This window comes from Hemitrygon akajei, chromosome 21 (assembly GCF_048418815.1).
Source record: "Hemitrygon akajei chromosome 21, sHemAka1.3, whole genome shotgun sequence".
In the NCBI taxonomy this organism is placed as follows: Eukaryota; Metazoa; Chordata; class Chondrichthyes; order Myliobatiformes; family Dasyatidae; genus Hemitrygon; species Hemitrygon akajei.
This window is the reverse complement of record NC_133144.1, coordinates 37,297,302-37,318,095: the sequence shown is the minus strand read 5'-3', so window position 1 is coordinate 37,318,095 and position 20,794 is coordinate 37,297,302. Positions and strand designations below refer to the sequence as shown.

The 20,794-nt window shown below is 44.7% G+C and overlaps 1 protein-coding gene across 1 annotated transcript in view; it reads right to left on the bottom strand.

Moving 5' to 3' along the window:
- The window catches only part of LOC140714225 (L-threonine ammonia-lyase), a 60,454-nt gene that overhangs the window by 20,299 nt on the left and 19,361 nt on the right, over positions 1-20,794 (bottom strand). The window contains exons 7-8 of the mRNA XM_073025236.1: positions 20,135-20,210; positions 13,572-13,697 (exon numbers count right to left, since the gene is read on the bottom strand). Coding sequence (XP_072881337.1) covers positions 13,572-13,697; positions 20,135-20,210 — 202 coding nt within the window. The remainder of the gene's footprint in view (positions 1-13,571; positions 13,698-20,134; positions 20,211-20,794) is intronic.

Here is a 20,794-nt window from a genome sequence, read left to right as displayed (position 1 = left end):
TCAGATGTATTGGTATTACAGTGGAGCAAAGGGAATTACAGAGCCATTGAGAGAGGAGCTGGCCAAAGTTGATTGGAAGGGGACTCTAGCAGGAATGATGGCAGATCAGCAATGGCTGGTGTTTCTGCAGGGAAATTCAGAGGGTGCTGGAAAGATACATCCCAAAGATGAAGAAGTATTCTGAAGGAAGAAGGCAAACATGGCTGACAAGTGAAGTCAAAGACAGCATAAAGGAAAAGGGGGGGGGCATATAATATAGCAAAAATTAATGGGGAGGTAGAGGATTGGGAATTTAAAGCATAAACAACAGAAGGCAAACAAAAAAGCTATAAAGAGAAAAAAGATTAAATATGAAGGTAAGTTAGCCAATAATATAAAAGAGGAAACAATAAATAACTCTCCTCCGGCTTTCAGCTGGCTACAGGTAATGATTATAACCGATACAACTTGACAACTCTGCTATCTTCATCAGGGATGATACTTGGGCATGTCTAGTCCGGTGGTATTTATACTTCCATAGTCTGTCCCGCCTGATTGGTTCGTCCTCAACCAATCAGTTTTCCGCTTTCCTATCTTGTTTACAACTGAATTCCAGTTCTTACTTAGCAAAACCTTCGCCTTTGTTAAAATTCCTGGATATTCTAATATGATGGAAACCAGACGATAGCCTCGGACATGGCATCTATCGGAAACCTACTCATGTAGACTTACAGCTCAACAATAACAGCCACCATCACGCCTCCCAATATAGAGCAGTTCTTTCTACTTTGATTAACTGTACGAAAACTATGTTGGACCCAGAGAGTCTCTTAGAGGAAATGAGATGATTACGCATGACATTCCTACAGAATGGCTACAAGGTGAAGGAAATTGTACGGGGCCTATCAGCAGCATCAACAGAGCCCTACAAACCAAAAGTACAGAAGGGATAACTGGAGTGGCCATTGTCAGGAGTGGACCAGTGGCAAGAGTAGAAGTGACAGGCTTTGGCTCGGAAGAGGTGTTGGCTCTGGGTAAAGCTTCTGTTGAAGTTTCCTGTTCATCTTTTTTCCCCTCTCACTGTATCACTTAAATGGCTGTGGTGTGCTTTTCATGCTGAATGCAATAAATTCTTGGATCATTGGGATCTCTTCTGGGGGAGGTATGACCTGTTCAAAGTGACGAGTTGCACCTGAACTCAGGGGGACCAATATTCTTGCCGGCAAGTTTGTTTGAGCTGCTGGGAAGGGTTTAAACTAATTTGGCAGGGGGGTGGGAACTGGAGTAAAGGAACTCAGGATAGGACAGATGGTAAAAAAGTAAAGATAGCGTGCAGTTAGATTGTCAGGAAGGGTAGGCAGGTGATGGGACTTAGTTGTAACCAACAGGCTGAGTATCAAAACATTAGGGATGCAGAATCAGGAAGGATAACAAATACGGTACTCAAGGTGTTGTATCTAAATGCCTGTAGTACAAGGAATAAGGTGGATGATCTTGTGGCACTATTACAGATTGCCAAGTATGATGTTGTGGTCATCCATGAATCATGGCTGAAGGATGGCTGTAGTTGGGAGCTGAATGTCCAAGGTTACACGTTATATCAGACAGATAGGAAGGTAGGCAGAGGGGGTGTGGCTCTACTGGTAAAGATTGGCATCAAATCAGTAGAAAGATGTAACATAGGATTGGAAGATGTTGAATCCTTATGGGCTGAGTTAAGATACTGCAAGGGTAAAAGGATGTTGATGGCAGTTATATACAGGCCTCCCAACAGTAGCTGGGAGGTGGACCACAGGTTACAACAGGAAATAGAAAAGGCATATTAAAAGGGCAACATTATAGTAGAGTCATGGAAGATTTTAACATGCAGGTTGATTGGGAAAATCAGGTTGGTAATGGATCTCAAGAGAGTGAGTTTATTGAATGCCTAAGAGATGGCTTTTTAGAGAAGTTTGTAATTGAGCCTACTAGGGGATCAGCTGTACTGGATTGGGTGCTATGTAATGAACCAGAGACGATTAGGGAGCTTAAGGTAAAAGAATCCTTAGGAACCAGTGATCACAATATGACTATTCAACTTGAAATTTGATAGGGAGAAAGTAAAGTTTGATATAGCAGTATTTCAATAGAGTAAGGGAATTTACAGTGGTATGAGAGTGGAGTTGGCCAAAGTAAATTGGAAGGAGCTGCTGGCAGGGATGTCAGCAGAGCAGCAGTGGTGTGCATTTCTGGGAAAAATGAGGACACATGTATTCCAAAAATGAAGAAATACCTAAATTGTAAAATAGTACAACTGTGGCTGACAAGGGAAGTCAAAGCTAATATAAAAGCAAAAGAAAGGACATACAACAAAACAAAAATTAGTGGGAAGATAGGAGATTGGGAAGTTTCTAAAAACCTACAGAGAGCAACTAAAAGAATCATTAGAAGGGAAAAGATGAAATATGAAAGCAAGCTAGCAAATAATATCAAAGTGGATAGTAAAGGGTTTTTCAAGTATGTTAAAAATATAAGAGAAACGTGAATGTACATAGGACTGCTAGAAAATGAGGCAGGAGAAATAATAATGGGGGACAAGGAGATGGCTGATGAACTAAATGAGTATTTTGCATCAGTCTTCACTGTGGAAGACACTAGCAGTATGCCTGATGTTGTAGTGTGGGAAGGAAGAGAAGTGGGTGCAGTTACTATTACAAGAGAGAAGGTGCTCAAAAAGTTGAAAGAGGTAAAGGTACATGAGTCACCCAGACCAAATGAACTGTACTCTAGGATTCTGATGGCATTAGAAATGATCTTTCAAAAATCATTGGACTCTGGCATGGTGCCAGAGGACTGAAAAATTGCAAATGTCACTCCATTCTTTAAGAAAGGAGGAAGGCAGCAGAAAGGAAATTATAGACCAATTGACCTGACCTCAGTGGTTGGGAAGATGTTAGAGTCAATTGTTAGGGATGAGATAATGGAGTACTTGGTGACGCAGGACAAGATAGTACAAAGTCAGCATGGTTTCCTGCAGGGAAAATCCTGCCTGACGAACCTGTTGGAATTTGTTGAGGAGATTACAAGTAGGCTAGATAAAGGGGATGCAGTAGATGTTGTTTATTTGGACTTTCAGAAGGCCTTTGACAAGGTGTCACACATGAGACTGCTTACCAAGTTAAGAGCCCATGGTATTACAGGAAAGTTACTAACATGGTTAGAGCATTGGCTGATTGGTAGAAGGCAGCGAGTGGGAATAAAAGGATCCTTTTCTGGTTGGCTGCCAGTGACTAGTTCCGCAGGGGACCACTTCTTTTTATGCTGTGTATAAATGATTTAGATGATGGAATAGATGGCTTTGTTGCCAAGTTTGCAGATGATATGAAGATTGGTGGAGTGTTGAAGAAACAGGTAGGATGCAGAAGGACTTAAGACAGATTAGGAGAATGGGCAAGGAAATAGCAAATGAAATACAATTTTGGAAAATGCATGGTCATGCACTTTGGTAGTAAAAATAAATGTGTGGACTATTTTCTAACTGGGGAGAAAATCCAAAAATCTGAGATGTAAAGGGACTTGTGAGTCCTTTTGCAGAACACCCTGAAGGTTAACTTGCAGGTCGACTCAGTGATGAGGAAGGCAAATGCCATGTTAGCATTCATTTCAAGAGGTCTAGAATATAAGAGCAAGGATATGATGCTGAGGCTTTATAAGGCACTGATGAGGCTTCACCTTGAGTATTGAGAACAGTTTTGGGCTCCTCACCTTAGAAAAGATGTGCTAGCTTTCGAGAGGGTTGAGAGGAGGTTCACAAGGATAATTCCAAGAATGAATGGATTATCATACTGTGGTGAACTACATATACCTGTCTGGACACCCCCCCCCACCCCCCCCCCCCCCCGCTGACTGCTCCTGTGGCTCCTCCCATGGACCCCAGTATAAAGGCGATTGGAGCCTGAGCCCTGGTCTCAGTCTCCAGGATGTAGTATGGTGGTCAATTGCTGCTTGTTCTTTCTTCCAGCCAATAAAAGCCTTTATCTCGCCTCACGTCTCGGAGAGTTATTGATGGTGCATCGATTTTATTGGCTGGAAGTTTAAAACATGGAAAGCATTTTACATCCGGAAAAATTAGACCTTGATCCTCAAGACTCCGAAGCAGCTCTTGCCTTTGAACTCTGGCTTGCATGCTTCCAATCATACTTGGAACAGATTCCAGTGACCGAACCTGCCACAATGTACAAAATATTACTATCTAGAGTAAGTCCAAAAGTATTCTCCCTTATCAGGGACCTACCGACCTACCAAGGGGCACTGGATGCCCTCAAAAGACAGTACCTGTGGCCAGTGAACACCGTCTACGCAAGACATCGCTTAGCGACGCGGCGACAGCGACCTGGTGAGTCGAGCGGGCAGTTTCTCTGAGCCCTACAGACACTCGTGCGAACTTGCGACTGCAAAGGTCTGAGGGCGGAGCAGCATTCGGAGCTCCTGCTACGAGACACCTTCGATACAGGGATCAGGTCAGTGTACGTGCGCCAGCGGCTGCTGGAAAATGTTGATCTTACCTTACGCTCGGCGATCGAGATGGCCGACACGCTGGAGGCTGCTCTGCACAACGCTGATGCTGTCCAGCCGCGCGATCTCCTGCCGGTTCCGTGGACACTGCAGACCCCGCCACCACCACCTGCAATGCGAATTCACCAACGCCGCTGCCAGTCGCGAGTCCACAAACTCCCCAAAACCGACCACAGCTGCTGCCAGTCGCAAGCCCGTGCAGTGTTACTTCTGCGGACTCGAAAAGTACCCCTGAAAATGCTGCCCGGCCCGAGAAGTGACCTGCTCCAGCTGCGGGAAGAAGGGCCATTTCACCAAGGTCTGTAAGTCTGAACCACGAGCGGGGTTGGGCAGCGCTGCGTGTGAGGCATGGGGGCTGCCATCTTGCCTGCCCGCCTCATGCGAGACATGGGGGTGGCCATCTTTGTCGGCATCACCTCGTCCCGCCCCGACCCACCGGTGCTTACCGGGCACCAAGAAGGCGGTTCAACTCTGGCCTCCGTAACCCTCGACCAAAGCGCCCACACTTATAACAGGGACAAGTGTGTGTTTGGAACCACCCGACTCGCTATCCTTGGGTATGTCGTGGAGAATGGGGTCATTGGCCCTGATCCCGACCGTATGCGCCCTCTGTTAGAACTCCTTCTTCCCACCACCCTCAGATGGTGCCTGGGCTTCTTTTCCTATTACGCCCAATGGGTCCCCCATTACGCAGACAAGGCCCGCCCCCTGGTCAAGTCTACCACATTTCCCCTCTCTGCCGAGGCCTGCGCGGCCTTCAGCCGCATTAAAGGGGACATTGCCAAAGCAACGATGCATGCGGTGGACGAGACCATTCCCTTCCAAGTAGAGAGTGACGCCTCCGATTTCACGCTGGCTGCTACCCTCAATCAGGCAGGAAGGCCAGTAGCATTCTTTTCTTGTACCCTTCAAGGCTCTGAACTCCGGCACTCCGCGGTGGAGAAAGAAGCCCAGGCCATAGTGGAAGCTATTAGGCACTGGAGGCACTATCTCGCCGGCAAAAGTTTCACCTTGTTGACCGACCAGCGCTCAGTTGCGTTCATGTTCAGCAATCAACAGCGGGGCAAAAACAAAAATGATAAAATTTTGCGGTGGAGAATAGAACTCTCCACCTACAACTATGATAGCCTGTACTGTCCTGGAAGGCTCGATGAGCCCCCTGATGCCCTATCCCGGAGAGTGTGTGCCAGCGCACAGCTCGACCAGCTATACGCCCTCCATGCACATCTTTGCCACCCGGGGGTCACCCGATTTTACCATTTCGTGAAAGCCCGGAACCTGCCGTACTCCCTTGAGGACATCAGGACGATGACCAGGGACTGCCAAGTCTGCGCTGAGTGCAAACCGCACTTCTACCGTCCTGAAAAGGCGCAACTTATTAAGGCCACCCGCCCCTTTGAGCAACTGAGTGTTGACTTTAAGGGCCCCCTTCCCTCCACCGACCGCAATGTCTACTTTCTCAACATTATCGACGAGTACTCGCGGTTCCCCTTTGCCATCCCCTGCCCCAACACCACTGCCACGTCCGTCATAAAAGCCCTGCGCCAACTCTTCACTCTGTTCGGATATCCCTGCTATATCCACAGTGATAGAGGGTCCTCCTTTATGAGTGATGAGCTGCGCCAGTACCTGCTGACTAGGGGCATTGCTACTAGTAGGACCACGAGCTATAATCCCCGGGGAAATGGACAGGTGGAGAGGGAGAATGCCACAGTATGGAAGGCCACACTTTTAGCCCTTAAGTCAAAAGGGTTGCCAGTCTCTCGATGGCAGGAGGTCCTCCCCGAGGCACTCCACTCTATCCGCTCCCTGTTATGTACGTCCACCAATGCCACCCCTCACGAGCGCCTATTCTCTTTTCCCAGGAAGTCTGCCACTGGGACCACCCTACTGGCTTGGCTGACATCCCCAGGGCCAGTGCTGCTCCGGAAACATGTGAGGAGCAATAAATACTCCCCGCTGATCGAGAGGGTTCACCTTCTAAATGCGAACCCCCAGTATGCTTACGTGGTCTTACCTGATGGGCGGGAGGACACGTTCTCCGGCTGCGACCTGACGCCCGCAGGAGCAACAGACCACTACCCCGAACACTCCATGGTAACTATGAACCCTGTACCCAAGGTGACACCGCACACACCGAGCCCTACACAGGCTCCTCACGACACTCCTATACCGGGCATCTCGCACGTGCATATACCAGGCGCTTCGCACACGCATGAGGGATCACTGACGCCTAGTAGGCTGACACCTCCAGTTAGGCCGGAACCAGCACAACCACCGTCTCCGGTGCAATCACAGCCGGTGCTACGTAGATCGCAGCGACAGATTCGACCACCTGATAGACTTAACCTGTAAATATACTTGTAAGAAACTTCGCCCCATGGGGACTCTCTTTTAAACAAAGGGGGGGGGTGAATGTGGTGAACTACATATACCTGTCTGGACACGCCCCCCAGCTGTCTGCTCCTGTGGCTCCTCCCATGGACCCCAGTATAAAGGCGATTGGAGCCTGAGCCCTGGTCTCAGTCTCCAGGATGTAGTATGGTGGTCAATTGCTGCTTGTTCTTTCTTCTAGCCAATAAAAGCCTTTATCTCGCCTCATGTCTCCGAGAGTTATTGATGGTGCATCACATACAAGGAACGTTTGATGGCTCTGGGTCTGTACTTGCTAGAATTCAGAAGGATGAGGGGGGATCTCATTGAAACCTTTTGAATGTTGAAAGGCCTAGACAGAGTAGATGTGGAAAGGATGTTTCCCATGGTGGGAGAGTCAAGTCAAGAGGGCACAGCCTCAGGATAGAGGGGCGTCTTCTCAAAACAGAGATGCAGAGAAGTTTCTTTAACCAAAGGGTGGCGAACTTGTGGAATCTGTTGCCATGTGCAGCTGTGGAGGTTAGGTTGTTGGGTGTACTTAAGGCAGAGATTGATAGGTTCTTGATTGGACATGGCATCAAAGGTTACGGGGAGAAGGGAACTGGGGTTGAGGAGGAGAAAAAAAAGGATCAACCATGATTGAATGATGGAGCAAACTCGATGGGCCAGATGGCTTAATTCTGCTTCCATTACAAGGGTCAATGGAAAAGCCAGGAAACCTAACAATGAGGAGGAACCCTCCTCTACTGCCTGTCTTCTCTATATTTCCACAGTTTCTGGAAGGATCACCAGGATCCTGAAGAAATACCATCCACAAACCCATAAGGAAGCTCAAATCGCAGCTTATGCAAGTCAAAGGTGATCTGGGACTCAGGTCAGCTGGTGCTTACAGGATTCCCTGTGAATGTGAGGCAGTGGATATTGGCCAGACAGGATGCATGGTGGAAACCTGCATCAAGGAGCTCAGGTGATGTATCTGTTTGGGTTTCCCGGAGAAATCGGCGGTAGCAGAACACTGCATTTGCAATGGCCGTAGGATGGACTTCAACAGCCCAAACCTACTGTGCCGTGCCAATGGCTTTTGGGACTACCTGGTAAAGGAAACCATTGAAATAAAATTAGAGGAGAAGAATTTTAACAAAGACAAAGGTCTCACTCGAAGTAAGAACTGGAATTCAATTGTAAACAAGGTGAAAGAGCGGAAATTTGATTGGATGAGGACTAACCAATTGGGGAATGGGATACCAGACTAGACATGCCCAGGCATTATCCCTGATGAAGATGGCAGAATTTGTTATTGAAACATTGGTCATAATTGATATCTGTACCTGGCTGGAAGCCCGAGAAGAATTTATTCGTCATATACACTGAGAATGTACTATATCCTTTTTCAGGGTACAGTACCGGTAAGTTTTTTCAGATATATAAGGAGTAAAAAAGAGATTAGAGTGGATATTGGACCACTGGTAAATTACGTTGGAGAGGTGGTAATGAGGTGCAAAGAAGTGGTGGAGGAACTTAATAAGTGTCAGTCTTCAATGTGTAAGACACATGCAGAATGGCAGAAATGTAAGTGTCGGGGGGCAGAAGTGAGTTGCGTTGCTATTACTAAGGGAAAGGGGCTTAGGAAGCTGAAAAGTCTGAAGGTCAATAAGTCACGTGGACCAGGTGGACTACATGCCAGGGTTCTGACACAGGTAGCTGAAGAGATTGTGGAGACCTTAGTACTGATCTTTCAAGAATCACCCAATTCTGGAATGGAAAATTGCAAATGCCAATCCACACCTTAAGTAGGGAGGAAGGCAGAAGAAAATAAATTATGGGCCAGTTAACCTGCCTTCAGTGGTTGGAAGGATGTTGGAGTCTATTATTCAGGATGAGGTTTTGGGGTAAGAAGGCACAAGATAATATAGGCCAAAGTCAACATGGTTTCCTAAAGGGAATATCTTGCCTGACAGGTCTGTCGGAATTCTTTAAGGAAACAACAGGCAGAATAGACAAAGGAGAGTCAGTGGATGTTGTTTATTTGGATTTCCAGAAGGCCTTTGACAAGGTGCTGCACATGAGGCTGCTTGACAAAATAAGAGTCATGGTATTATGAAAAAGATACTCAAATGGATAGAAGATTGGCTGATTAGCAGGAGGCAAAGAGTGGAAATAAAGGGGGTCTTTTCTGGTTGGTTCCAAGGCTAGTGGTGTGCTACAGGGATCAGTGGCAGGACTGCTTCTTTTCATATTGTATGTCAATAACTTCGATAAAGGAGTTGATGTCTTTGTGGCCCCATTTGTGGATGATATGAAGATAGGGGAGGGGCAGGTAGTGTTGAGGAAGCAGAGAGTCTGCAGAAGGATTTAGACAGATTGGGAGATTGGACCAAGGTGAACCAGATAGAATGTAATGTAAGGATGAGCAGGGTCATGCATTTTGGTAGAAGGAATAAAGACATGGAGTATTTTGTAAATGGGGAGAAAATTCAAAAAACAGAGGTGCAGACGAACTTGGGAGTCCTCGTGTAGGATTCCCTAAAGGTTAACTTGCAGGTTGAGTCGGTGATAAGGAAGGCAAATGCAAGGTTAGCATTCATTTTGAGAGGACTAAAATATAAAAGCAAAGATGTAATGCTGTGGCTTTATAAGGCATTGGTCAGACCGCACCTGGAGTATCGTGAGCAGTTTTGGCCCCTTATCTAATAAAGGATGTGGAGAGAGTCCAGAGGACATTCACGAGAATGATCCCATAAATGAAAGGTTAACATATGAGGAGCGTATGATGGCTGTGGGCCTGTACTCACTGGAGTTTGGAAGAATGACGGGGGATCTCATTGAAACCTATTGAACACTGAAAGGTCTGGTTAGAGTGGATGTGGAGACGATGTTTCCTATAATGGAGGAATCTAGGATCAGAGGCCACAGCCTCAGAATTGAGGGACGTCCATTTAGAACAGGGATAATAAAAAATTTCTTTAGCCATTCATGGTGAATCTGTGGAATTCTTTGCTACAGACATCTGTACAGCCTGTGTCATTGGGTATAGTTAAGGCAGAAGTTGATAGGTTTTTGATCAATCAGGGTAAACGGTTACAGGGAGAAGACAGGAAAATGGCGTTGAGAGGGATAATAAATCTGCCATAATGGAATGGTAGAGCAGACTTGATGGGCCAAATAGCCTAATTCTTTTCCTAGGACTTATAGTCTTATGGACCTTTTTTTTATCAAGTCCCTCTCCTAAACTCAAATGGTGAAAAGCTTTCCAGTCCAATCTTTGATTGTAAGACAAACCACCCATTCCAGGTAATAATCTTGTAAACCTTTCCTAAACTGCTTCCAATTCATTAACATCCTTCCTTAAATAAAGAGACCAGTAGTTTACACTATGCTCCAAAAAAGTCTCATCAATGACCTACTGTATATAACTAAAGCATAGTCTCCCTACTTCTGTATTCAATTTCCTTCACAAAAAAAACATTCTGTTAGCTCTCTTATTTACTTGTCTACTTGAACATTAGCCATTTGTGTATCATGCTCTGGGAGCCCAGAACCCTCTGCAATGAGAGCTACGTAATCTCTCACCACTGGGAAAATACAAAAATAAAGGGTGTTGAAGGGTCTTGGCCCAAAACATCACCTATTTCTTAATTGTCAAGGATGCTGTTTGGCCTGCTGAGTTCCTCCAGAATTTTGTGGGTGTTGATATAATTCTTCAATTTTTTTTTCTGCTAAGATGGACAATAGTGTTTCCCCACATTATATTCCTTCTACCAGATCGTGGCCCACTCACCATCTATCTATCTCCTTTTGTAGTCCTCTTATATCATTTTAATAATCTATTTTTCCTCCTGTCTTTACGTCATCAGCAAATTCATCCAGGACATTTACATAAGTTGTATAATGTTGAGTGTCCAGCACCATTCCTTTGGCAAACTAGTTGTATCATGTTGGTGACCATTCATACATGTTCTGTTTCCTGCTAATCAGCTGATCTCCTACTCATGCCAAAGTTTTACTTCCGACACAATGAGATTTTATATTCCACAAGGCAGATTGATTGACCTATGTACCCTTTGTATCTTCAGGATTCTACCATGGACTGAGTGTTCCTGTGGGTGTCTTGCAAATCCTACCCAACAGAATGGCAGTATACGCACATGCATAGAGGCACAGAGGCCAAGCAACTAGAACTACTCAGATATGGTAAGCAATTAGGTTAATGGGCAACACACACAAAATGCTGGTGGAACGCAGCAGGCCAGGCAGCATCTATAGGGATAAGCGCTGTCGACATTTCGGGCCGAGACCTTTCGTCAGGACTAACTGAAAGGAAAGATAGTAAGAGATTTGAAAGTAGGAGGGGGAGGGGAAATGTAAAATGATAGGAGAAGACCAGAGGGGGTGGGGTGAAGCTGAGAGCCAGACAGGTGATTGGCAAAAGGGATACAGAGCTAGAGAAGGGAAAGGATCATGGGACGGGAGGCCTAGGGAGAAAGAAAAGGGGAGGGGAGCACCAGAGGGAGATGGAGAACAGGCAGAGTGATGGGCAGAGAGAGAAAAAAAACTAAATATATCAGGGATGGGGTAAAAAGGGGAGGGGCATTAACGGAAGTTAGAGAAGTCAATGTTCATGCCATCAGGTTGGAGGCTACCCAGCCGGTATATAAGGTGCTGTTCCTCCAACCTGAGGGTGGCTCCATCTTGACAGTAGAAGAGGCCATGGATAGACATATCAGAATGGGAATGGGCAGCTGGTCTATGGAGTATGCAATATATAAAGCCGGTTAAGTTTTCATGCAATTGTATAGGCTGCAGTGAGGCAGCAGCTGGAAAATTGTACAATTTTGGTCTCTCACTTTTAAGGGAAGATATTCTTGTGCTGGAGGGAGTGCAGAGAAGATTCGCCCCGGGATGAAATGATTAATTCATAAAGAAGCAAACTCAGTCTATTCTTATTGAGAGAATGGGGATGGACAGGGTTCATGTTCAGAGGAAGTGTTTCACTCATGAGGGTATCTAGAGCCAACAGCATTGCTTCAGAAGCCCATTTATGACTGAGGTGAAGATGAATTTCTCTCCTCAGGGGTACCTGACACATTGGACTTCTGAACACCAGAGAGAGTGGAGATTACCAAGCATCTAAACTGAAGTGAGTCGAGGTCTGAAGAGAGAGTGAGAAATTGGCATTGAGGCCAAGATTGAATCAGCCCTAAGCTTACAGAATGGTGCAGCAACCTGAGGAGCCAATTGCCTTACTCCTCATTCTGATTCTTGTGTAATTATGTTCTGATTGAGTAGGTTGCTTTCCCCTGGATGCTGTTGACCTTTCACTATGTTATTGGACCCAAACTCATCTCGGCAAAGTTATTTTGTATTGGATAAGGTGGAAAGGCTTTGAGAGTCTAGTGAAAAGTGACATACGCCACAATATTGGCCCTCACCTGTTCTACTATTTGGCTGGCTGATCCAGTTAAGCCTGTGGTGAGCACTGGTTCCTAGGATCTAGATTAGATGATGGTGGTTTGGAAAATGGCAATGTTGGTCACTGGTAGTTGGTTCCACTTTGCCATATTGGAGTTTATTAGAAACAAAGAACCTTATAGCATATCACAGGCCCTTCGGCCCATAATGTTGTGCCGACCATGTAATCTACTTTAGAAACTGCCTAGAATTTCCCTACCGCATAGCCCTCTATTTTTCTAAGCTCCACATACCTATCTAAGAGTCTCTAAAAAAGACCTTATTGTATCTGCCTCTACCACCTTCACCAGCAGTGCATTCCACACACCCACGTGTGTGAAAAACTTACCTCTGACATCCCCCTTGTACCTACTTCCAAACACCTTAAAACTATGCCCCCTTGTGTTAGCCATTTCAACCCCAGGAAAAAGCTTCAGGCTATCCACACGATCAATGCCTCTCATCATCTTGTACATACACCTCTATCAGGTCACCTATCATCCTCCATTGTTCCAAAGAGAAAAGGCCAAATTCACTCAACCTATTCTCATAAGGCATGCTCCCCAATCCAGGCAAAATCCTTGTAAATCTCCCTCCCTTTCTCACGCTGCTTTTACAGATTTGCATTCCATGCATTTTATCACCTCTTTGGCACTCTGCCTCCTGACTTCCTTCTAACTAAAATGTGATGCTGTTTCTTCACATCGATTTCATGCTGGCTCAGATTCAAAGACTGCTGCGTCTAAATGTCAGGGGCAAGTGAGAATTCAACACAAGAGAGGGAAAGAACTGTTCATGGGTTAAATTTCAGAAAAACAGAATTACTGATGCCAAATCTGCTGAGCAGAATCATTGCTATGACATTACAATTCATTTGGCTCAGTAATGTGCTAGCTCTAATAGCAGAATTCTCAGAGGAGAAGCTCTCTGTTTTCCGAGAGGAAACCATATACATGTTTAATGGCGAAAAGTAATGCAGGGCTCAGGGAAACAGCAGGGGGGCACGACTGAAAGGTTAGCTCTTGCAAATCGCTAACACATTGTCCCGCTTGCCTCCTTCTGTAGTGCATCACTCCAAGAAATTTTGATTTTGTAATTATGTTGTGGAAAGGAAACCCCGGTTGAGTTCTGTACCAAGGATTTAGCAAAATTTCAATGGCCGTGTCTGACATATGGAGCTGACGGACCTAAACTATTGACTTGGATGAAATTCTCACCTCTTGCCTTTGAGTTCTGGTAGTTTTCCAGCAATCACAGCAGCAAGGCCAATAGCTCCCATGGCATCCACAGTTGACCTTTCATACTCCATAATTTGAAGAATGGAGAGCAGGATGTCTGCTTCCCTGAGAGATAAAATACAAGAGTTCTCACCGAGGAGAAGAGCAGTCATTGTGCGACTTTATTGAGGCAACTTTTGATTTTCATCTCTCCCACTTCCTCTCATTTTCCCCTCCTCTCCCAAAGGCACTGAGATACTGCCCCACAGGTGCAGCAACATTCTCATACATTGCCAAGTGTGAAACCAAAGCCCTGTTTATTCTTCCAGATCAATGCAAGAATCTCTTTGTCCTCTCTGTGGAATAGCAGGGGATTTCTCCTGGTGTCCCCACTCAACAGTACCAAATACTTTCTGTTCTAAGACCACACGAGATAGGAGCAGAATTAGGCCATTCAGTCCATTGACTGCGCTCCATCATTTCATCAATGCTGATACCGGATCCCATTCAACCCGATACACCTGCCCTCTCATCATATTGCTTGATGCCCCAACCAAATCAGGCAACTTCTGCTTTAAATATACCCATGGACTTGGCCTCCACTGTAGTCTGTGGCAGAGCATTCCACAGATTCACCACTCTTTGATTTAAAAAAATCCTCCTTACTTCTGTTCTAAAGTGTTGCCCCTTAATTTTGAGGCTGTGCCCTCTAGTTCTGGATACATGCACCAGAGAAAACTTCCTCTCCACATCCACCTTATCTAGTCCTTTCAACATTCAGTAGGTTTCACTGAGATCTCCCTGCATTCTTCTAAATTTCAGTGAGTTCAGGTCCAAAGCTGCCAATCACTCCTCATATGTTAACCCCTTCATTCCCAGAATCATCCTCTGAACCTCCTCTGGACTCTCTCCAATGACAATACATCCTTTCTGAGATAAGGGGCTCAAAACTGTTGACAATACTCCAAGTGTGGCCTGACTAGCGTCTTATAAAACTTTTAGGAGTTTTCTAAAAACAAGATGGCTTTTTTTCATTCAGCATTTGCACTTGGAGAATATTAACAACTAAAACTTTTCTAACCCTCAGCCAATGCACACATGCCTGACTTTAGTAGCAAGCTTTACTTGATAGCAATTGAGTGATGGAACTCTGTCAGGTTCATTGTTTCTCCTCGTCTCTAGCCCCAGGTTGAGACTGCTGTCTGCATGGTTTCAGCTGACACAGCACGGAACACAAGTTTCCCTGCTCTGTTACATTTCAACAACACATCAACTTGCACTGCATCTCAGCTGTTGGAGATTTACAGACTGGTTTCAATGACACATAGCAAGTAGAAAAAGAAGGGAACATAAGGAGGCAACAAAAGAATGTGGGCAGATTAATAAGTGGCCAAAGATCTGCTAAATGCATTATAGAATATAGAACATAGAACATAGAATAGTATAGCACAGTACAGGCCCTTCAGCCCACAATGTTGTTGATTTTCCACCTCACTTGTCACCCACGGTTCCTTCACACTACCATTCTTTATCTTCCTCACTGGGACAAATTTATCCCTAACATCCTGCAAGAGATCCCTTAAACCCTGCCTCCCATATAACCCCACCCCCACCTTAAATTCCTCCATATACCTGTCTAGTAGTCACTTAAATTTCACTAGTGTATCTGCTTCCACCACTGACTCAGGCAGTGCATTCCATGCACCAACCAGTCTCTGAGTAAAAAGCCTTCCTCTAATATCCTCCTTGAACTTCCCACCTCTTACCTTAAAGCCATGTCCTTTTGTATTGACACAGTGGTGCCCTGGGGAAGAGGCGCTGGCTGTCCACTCTGTCTATTCCTCTTAATATATTGTATACCTCTATGATGTCTCCTCTCATCCTCCTTCTCTCCAAAGAGTAAAGCCCTAGCTCCCTTAATCTCTGATCATAATGCATACTCTCTAAACCAGGCAGCATCCTGGTAAATCTCCTCTGTACCCTTTCCAATGCTTCCACATCCTTCCTATAGTGAGGCGACCAGAACTGGACACAGTACTCCAAGTGTGGCCTAACCAGAGTATTATAGAGCTGCATCATTACCTCGCGACTCTTAAACTCTATCCGTCGACTTATGAAAGCTAACACCCCATAAGCTTTCTTACCTACCCTATCTACCTATGAGGCAACTTTCAGGGATCTGTGGACATGTAACCCCAGATCCCTCTGCTCCTCCACACTACCAAGTATCCTGCCATTTATTTTGTACTCTGCCTTGGAGTTTGTCCTTCCAAAGTGTACCACCTCACACTTCTCCAGGTTGAACTCCATCTGCCACTTCTCAGCCCACTTCTGCATCTCATCAATATCTCTCTGCAATCTTCGACAATCCTTTACACTATCCACAACACCACCAACCTTTGTGTCATCTGCAAACTTGCCAATGAACCCTTCTACCCCCACATCCAGGTTGTTAATAAAAATCATGAAACGTAGAGGTCCCAGAACCGATCCTTGTGGGACACCACTAGTCACAACCCTCCAATCCGAATGTACTCCCTCCACCACAACCCTCTGCTTTCTGCAGGCAAGCGAATTCTGAATCCACATGGCCAAACTTCCCTGGATCCCATGCCTTCTGACTTTCTGAAAAAGCCTACCATGTGGAACCTTGTCAAATGCCTTACTAAAATCCATGTAGATCACATCCACTGCACTACCCTTACCTATATGCCTAGTCACCTCCTCAAAGAACTCTATCAGGCTTGTTAGACATGATCTGCCCTTCACAAAGCCATGCTGACTGTCCCTGATCAGACCATGATTCTCTAAATGCCCATAGATCCTATCTCTAAGAATCCTTTCCAACAGCTTTCCCACCACAGACGTGAGGCTCACTGGTCTATAATTACCCAGACTATCCTTACTACCTTTTTTGAACAAGAGGACAACATTTGCCTCCCTCCAATCCTCCGGTCCCATTTCTGTGGACAACGAGGACATAAAGATCCTAGCCAGAGGCTCAGCAATCTCTTCCCTCACCTTGTGGAGCAGCCTGGGGAATATTCCATCAGGCCCCGGGGACTTACCAACCTAATGTATTTTAACAACTCCAACACCTTAGTATCAACATGCTCCAGAACATCAACCTCACTCATATCATCCTCACCGTCATCAAGTTCCCTCTTATTGGTGAATACCGAAGAGAAGTATTCATTGAGGACGTCACTCACTTCCACAGCCTTCAGGCACATCTTCCCACCTTTATCTCTAATTGGTCCTACCTTCACTCCTGTCATCCTTTTGTTCACATAATTGAAGAATGCCTTAGGGTTTTCCTTTACCCTACTCACCAAGGCCTTCTCATGCCCCCTTCTTTCTCTCCTCAGCCCCTTCTTAAGCTCCTTTCTTGCTACCCTATATTCCTCAATAGACCCATCTGATCCTTGCTTCCTAAACCTCATGTACGCTGCCTTCTTTCACCTGACTAGATTTTCCACCTCACTTGTCACCCACGGTTCCTTCACGCCACCATTCTTTATCTTCCTCACTGGGACAAATTTATCTCTAACATCCTGCAGGAGATCCCTAAACATCGACCACATGTCCAGAGTACATTTCCCTGCAAAAGCATCATCTCAATTCACACCCGCAAGTTCTAGCCTTATAGCCTCATAATTTGCCTTTCCCCAATTAAAAATTTTCCTGTCCTCTCTGACTCTATCCTTTTCCATGATAATGCTAAAGGCCAGGAAGCAGTGGTCACCGTACCCCAGATGCTCACCTGACCCGGTTCGTTACCTAATACTAGATCTAGTATGGCATTCCCCTAGTCGGCCTGTCAACATACTGTGACAGGAATCCATCCTGGACACACTTAACAAACTCTGCCCCATCTAAACCATTGGAACTAATCAGGTGCCAATCAATATTAGGGAAGTTAAAGTCACCCATGATAACAACCCTGTTATTTTTGCACCTTTCCAAAATCTGCCTCCCAATCTGCTCCTCGTTATCTCTGCTGCTACCAGGGGGCCTATAGAATACCCCCAGTAGAGTAACTGCTCCCTTCCTGTTCCTGACTTCCACCCATACTGACTCAAAAGAGGATCTTGCTACATTACCCACTTTTTCTGTAGCTGTAATAGTATCCCTGACCAGTAATGCCAACCCTCCTCCCCTTCCCTTTTAAAGCACTGAAATCCAGGAACATTGATATGAGACAATGTGAAATTATCCATTTAAAAAAGTAAATTATCCAAAAGACGAGAGGTTATAAAGCTTTGAGGACAGAGGGGTTTTGGAATTTTGGTGCAAGTTTCAAAAATCTAGTATGCAAGTACTGTAAGCGATTAGGAAAGTTTCTAGAATGGTTTTGCCTTACTGCAATGGGAGTTGAATATAAAAGTTGGGAGATTATGCTTATGTTATACAGAACTGTGGTGAGGCCATACCTAGATTACTTTGGGCAGTGCTGGCCTCTTTATTTAATGTATTGAAAACTCTTCAAAATCGGCTTGCTAGTCCAATTCCTGGAAGGTGTGGGTTCTCTTTCTATGAGGAATGGTAGTTCAGGCTTGTTCTGCATCCATGGGAGTTTAGAAGAGTATGTAGCAATGATTGAAAAATGAAAGATTTGGAGAGGTGTTGACAGGATGGAAGCAGAGAGGTATTTTCTCCTATGGGAAAATCTGGAACTAAGGGAAATTGTCTAAAACAAGAGGCCACCCACTTAAGGTAGCGATGTGGGCATTCTTTTTTCTCACAGAAGATTGCGAGCTTTTGCAACTCTCTTCCTGAAAGGGGAGCGGAAGCCTTTGGACATATTTAAAGCAAAGGTAGGTAAGTATTTGTCTTGGGTAAATGGAAATGCAGAGTTAAGGTTAAGTTTAAAATCAGCCAATTCTACTGACAATCCACTAGCAAGGTGCTAGAGCATAGGTGTCAAACACAAGGCCCGCGGGCCATATCCGGCCCAGCGTACAATTATATCCGGCCCGCGAGATCATTTTAGATAGATCTATTATTTTAATTATTAATGGCCCGGCAATATGAAGCGCTGATAACACACAAACTACAGATCCCATAATGCAACGCAACAGCTGCCGATAGGCTACCCGGGAACATTCCCGCGTCAAGCGTCTGTTGCTGTATACAATGCTATTCTTCGCACTGAGTTCGCACGGCGCTTTGGTGACTTTGAAGCACAAAAAATTAATTTCGAGCTGCTTCGCAACCCATTTGCGGTCGACGTGGAAACTGCACCTGTACAGATTCAGATGGAGCTGATAGAGCTGCAGTGTAATGGGACACTAAAGGCAAAGTACGACACTGCAGTTATTTGCTTCATTCCTGAAGCAATGCCTCAGCTCCATCTACATGCGGCTCGAACCTTGTGCATGTTTGGTAGCACATCTCTGTGTGAGAAGCTTTTCTCAGTGATGAAGATTAACAAAACATCACACAGGAGTCGTCTCACTGATGAACACCTGCAGTCCATCCTGAGAATCTTCACAACACAGAACCTTACACCAAACCTAAACGAACTTATTGCCAAGAAAAGATGCCAAGCATCCAGCTCTGACAAAATGGCATAAGAGCAAAGAAAACTGAGTGTTTTGATTTGTTGTTGTTTTAACTTTTGCTGAAAAGCACAAATTTTATTTATATTTTCAGGGTTTTTTTGCAGCATGCTCATATTTCTAACTTATATAATACTGACAGGAGATATTTTTATGGAGAGCAAAATATTTAAGTTATTTAAAGTTTTAGTTTATTTTTTCTGGAATAATATTCCTGTCTGTTTTTATTCATATTTATGTTCAAAAAATGTTTAGTTTTAGTGTGTTCAATAAATGTTTATCCTGTTCGGCCAGCGACCTAAAGTGTGCTTTGAGTTTTGGCCCCATGTGCAATTGAGTTCGACACCTCTGTGCTAGAGGAACTCAGCAGGTCAAGCAGCATTCCTCTAGATTCCAGTAGCTGCAGTCGCTGTGTCCTCTCTGCCTGTCAGTCACATGTTTGCAAAGATGTCCACAAGTGTCATCATCAGTCTTGAGAAGGTGATGGGGATAACCACTTTGGAAGAAGTCAACTCGACCAATTTGGAAGACCAAGTAGTTAACGTTGACAGATATCCCTCTGTGAAGTTTATTCCTGAACCCATTTGACATATTCAGTGTGACAATAATGGGATATTTAAAGCAAAAACAAAAAAATACTAGAAATATTCAACAGATCATGCTGCTCCTGTGGGAAGATAAACAGAGTCAACCTTTCAGATCAGATACCCTTCTTCAGAGGTTCTGCTGAGTATTTCCAGCACTTCAGATTTTTAGCACCTGCAGGTTTTTAACAAATTTTCAATAACATGATATATTGGTTGTGCCAACTAAGTGGTACACAGGGTAAGGAAGTAAGTGAGTGAAAATAAGGTGAAAATTAGCAAATATCCCTATTTGTGAATATTTCTGGCATGGCATGGAAACATATTGTTGGGTATACATGCATAGATGGGTTATTGGTATGGCAGGAACTAAAAATCTTGTTCTAAATTTGAACCATTATGAAGAAATAATACTTACTTAACAGTAACAACTTTATCTACTAGTTTCTCGGTCATCTGGAAGGCATTGTTGCCAGAAGATGAGTTGAACAATTCTGTGAAATAAAAAGACAGATTTACTATTGCAGCAGAATGAGCCTCATAGTGCTAAGTTTTTATTAGGTGAAAATAACAATAACAACAACAAATGCTTGCATTTCAAACAGTATTGGTATTAATCTGTGAGGACTGTTAGGACTGAGCTTTTTTCTAGATTTTAAAGGGTGACCTAAAAGAAGAGAGATGTGTCGAGGTTTTAAAAAAAAGGCTTTTCTAAAGAGCTACAGAGAGTGCAACCTAAGGAAAACCACCGATGGTTGGTTGATTTTTATAGGAAGTGAGCAGGAGACCACTGGACCAGCACAAAGGTCTTGCAGGATAATGATCCTTGAAGTGGTTATCAATCCCATGTAGGGATCCGAAATCAAGGATGAGACTGCAAAATCGAGGCATTACAGGGGACAAAGATACCCCTGTTTATTATTCAGGCAACCTAGAAAGATTTTATACCTGCCTCACCTCACTCGTGTGATCATTTGGGAGAGTGAAATACATGGGTCTTCATTTGGGAGGAAACATCTGCAATGCTCCTCCTCAACTCCCTTAAGGGAATCAGACAAGTTCAGATAAATGCAGTCAG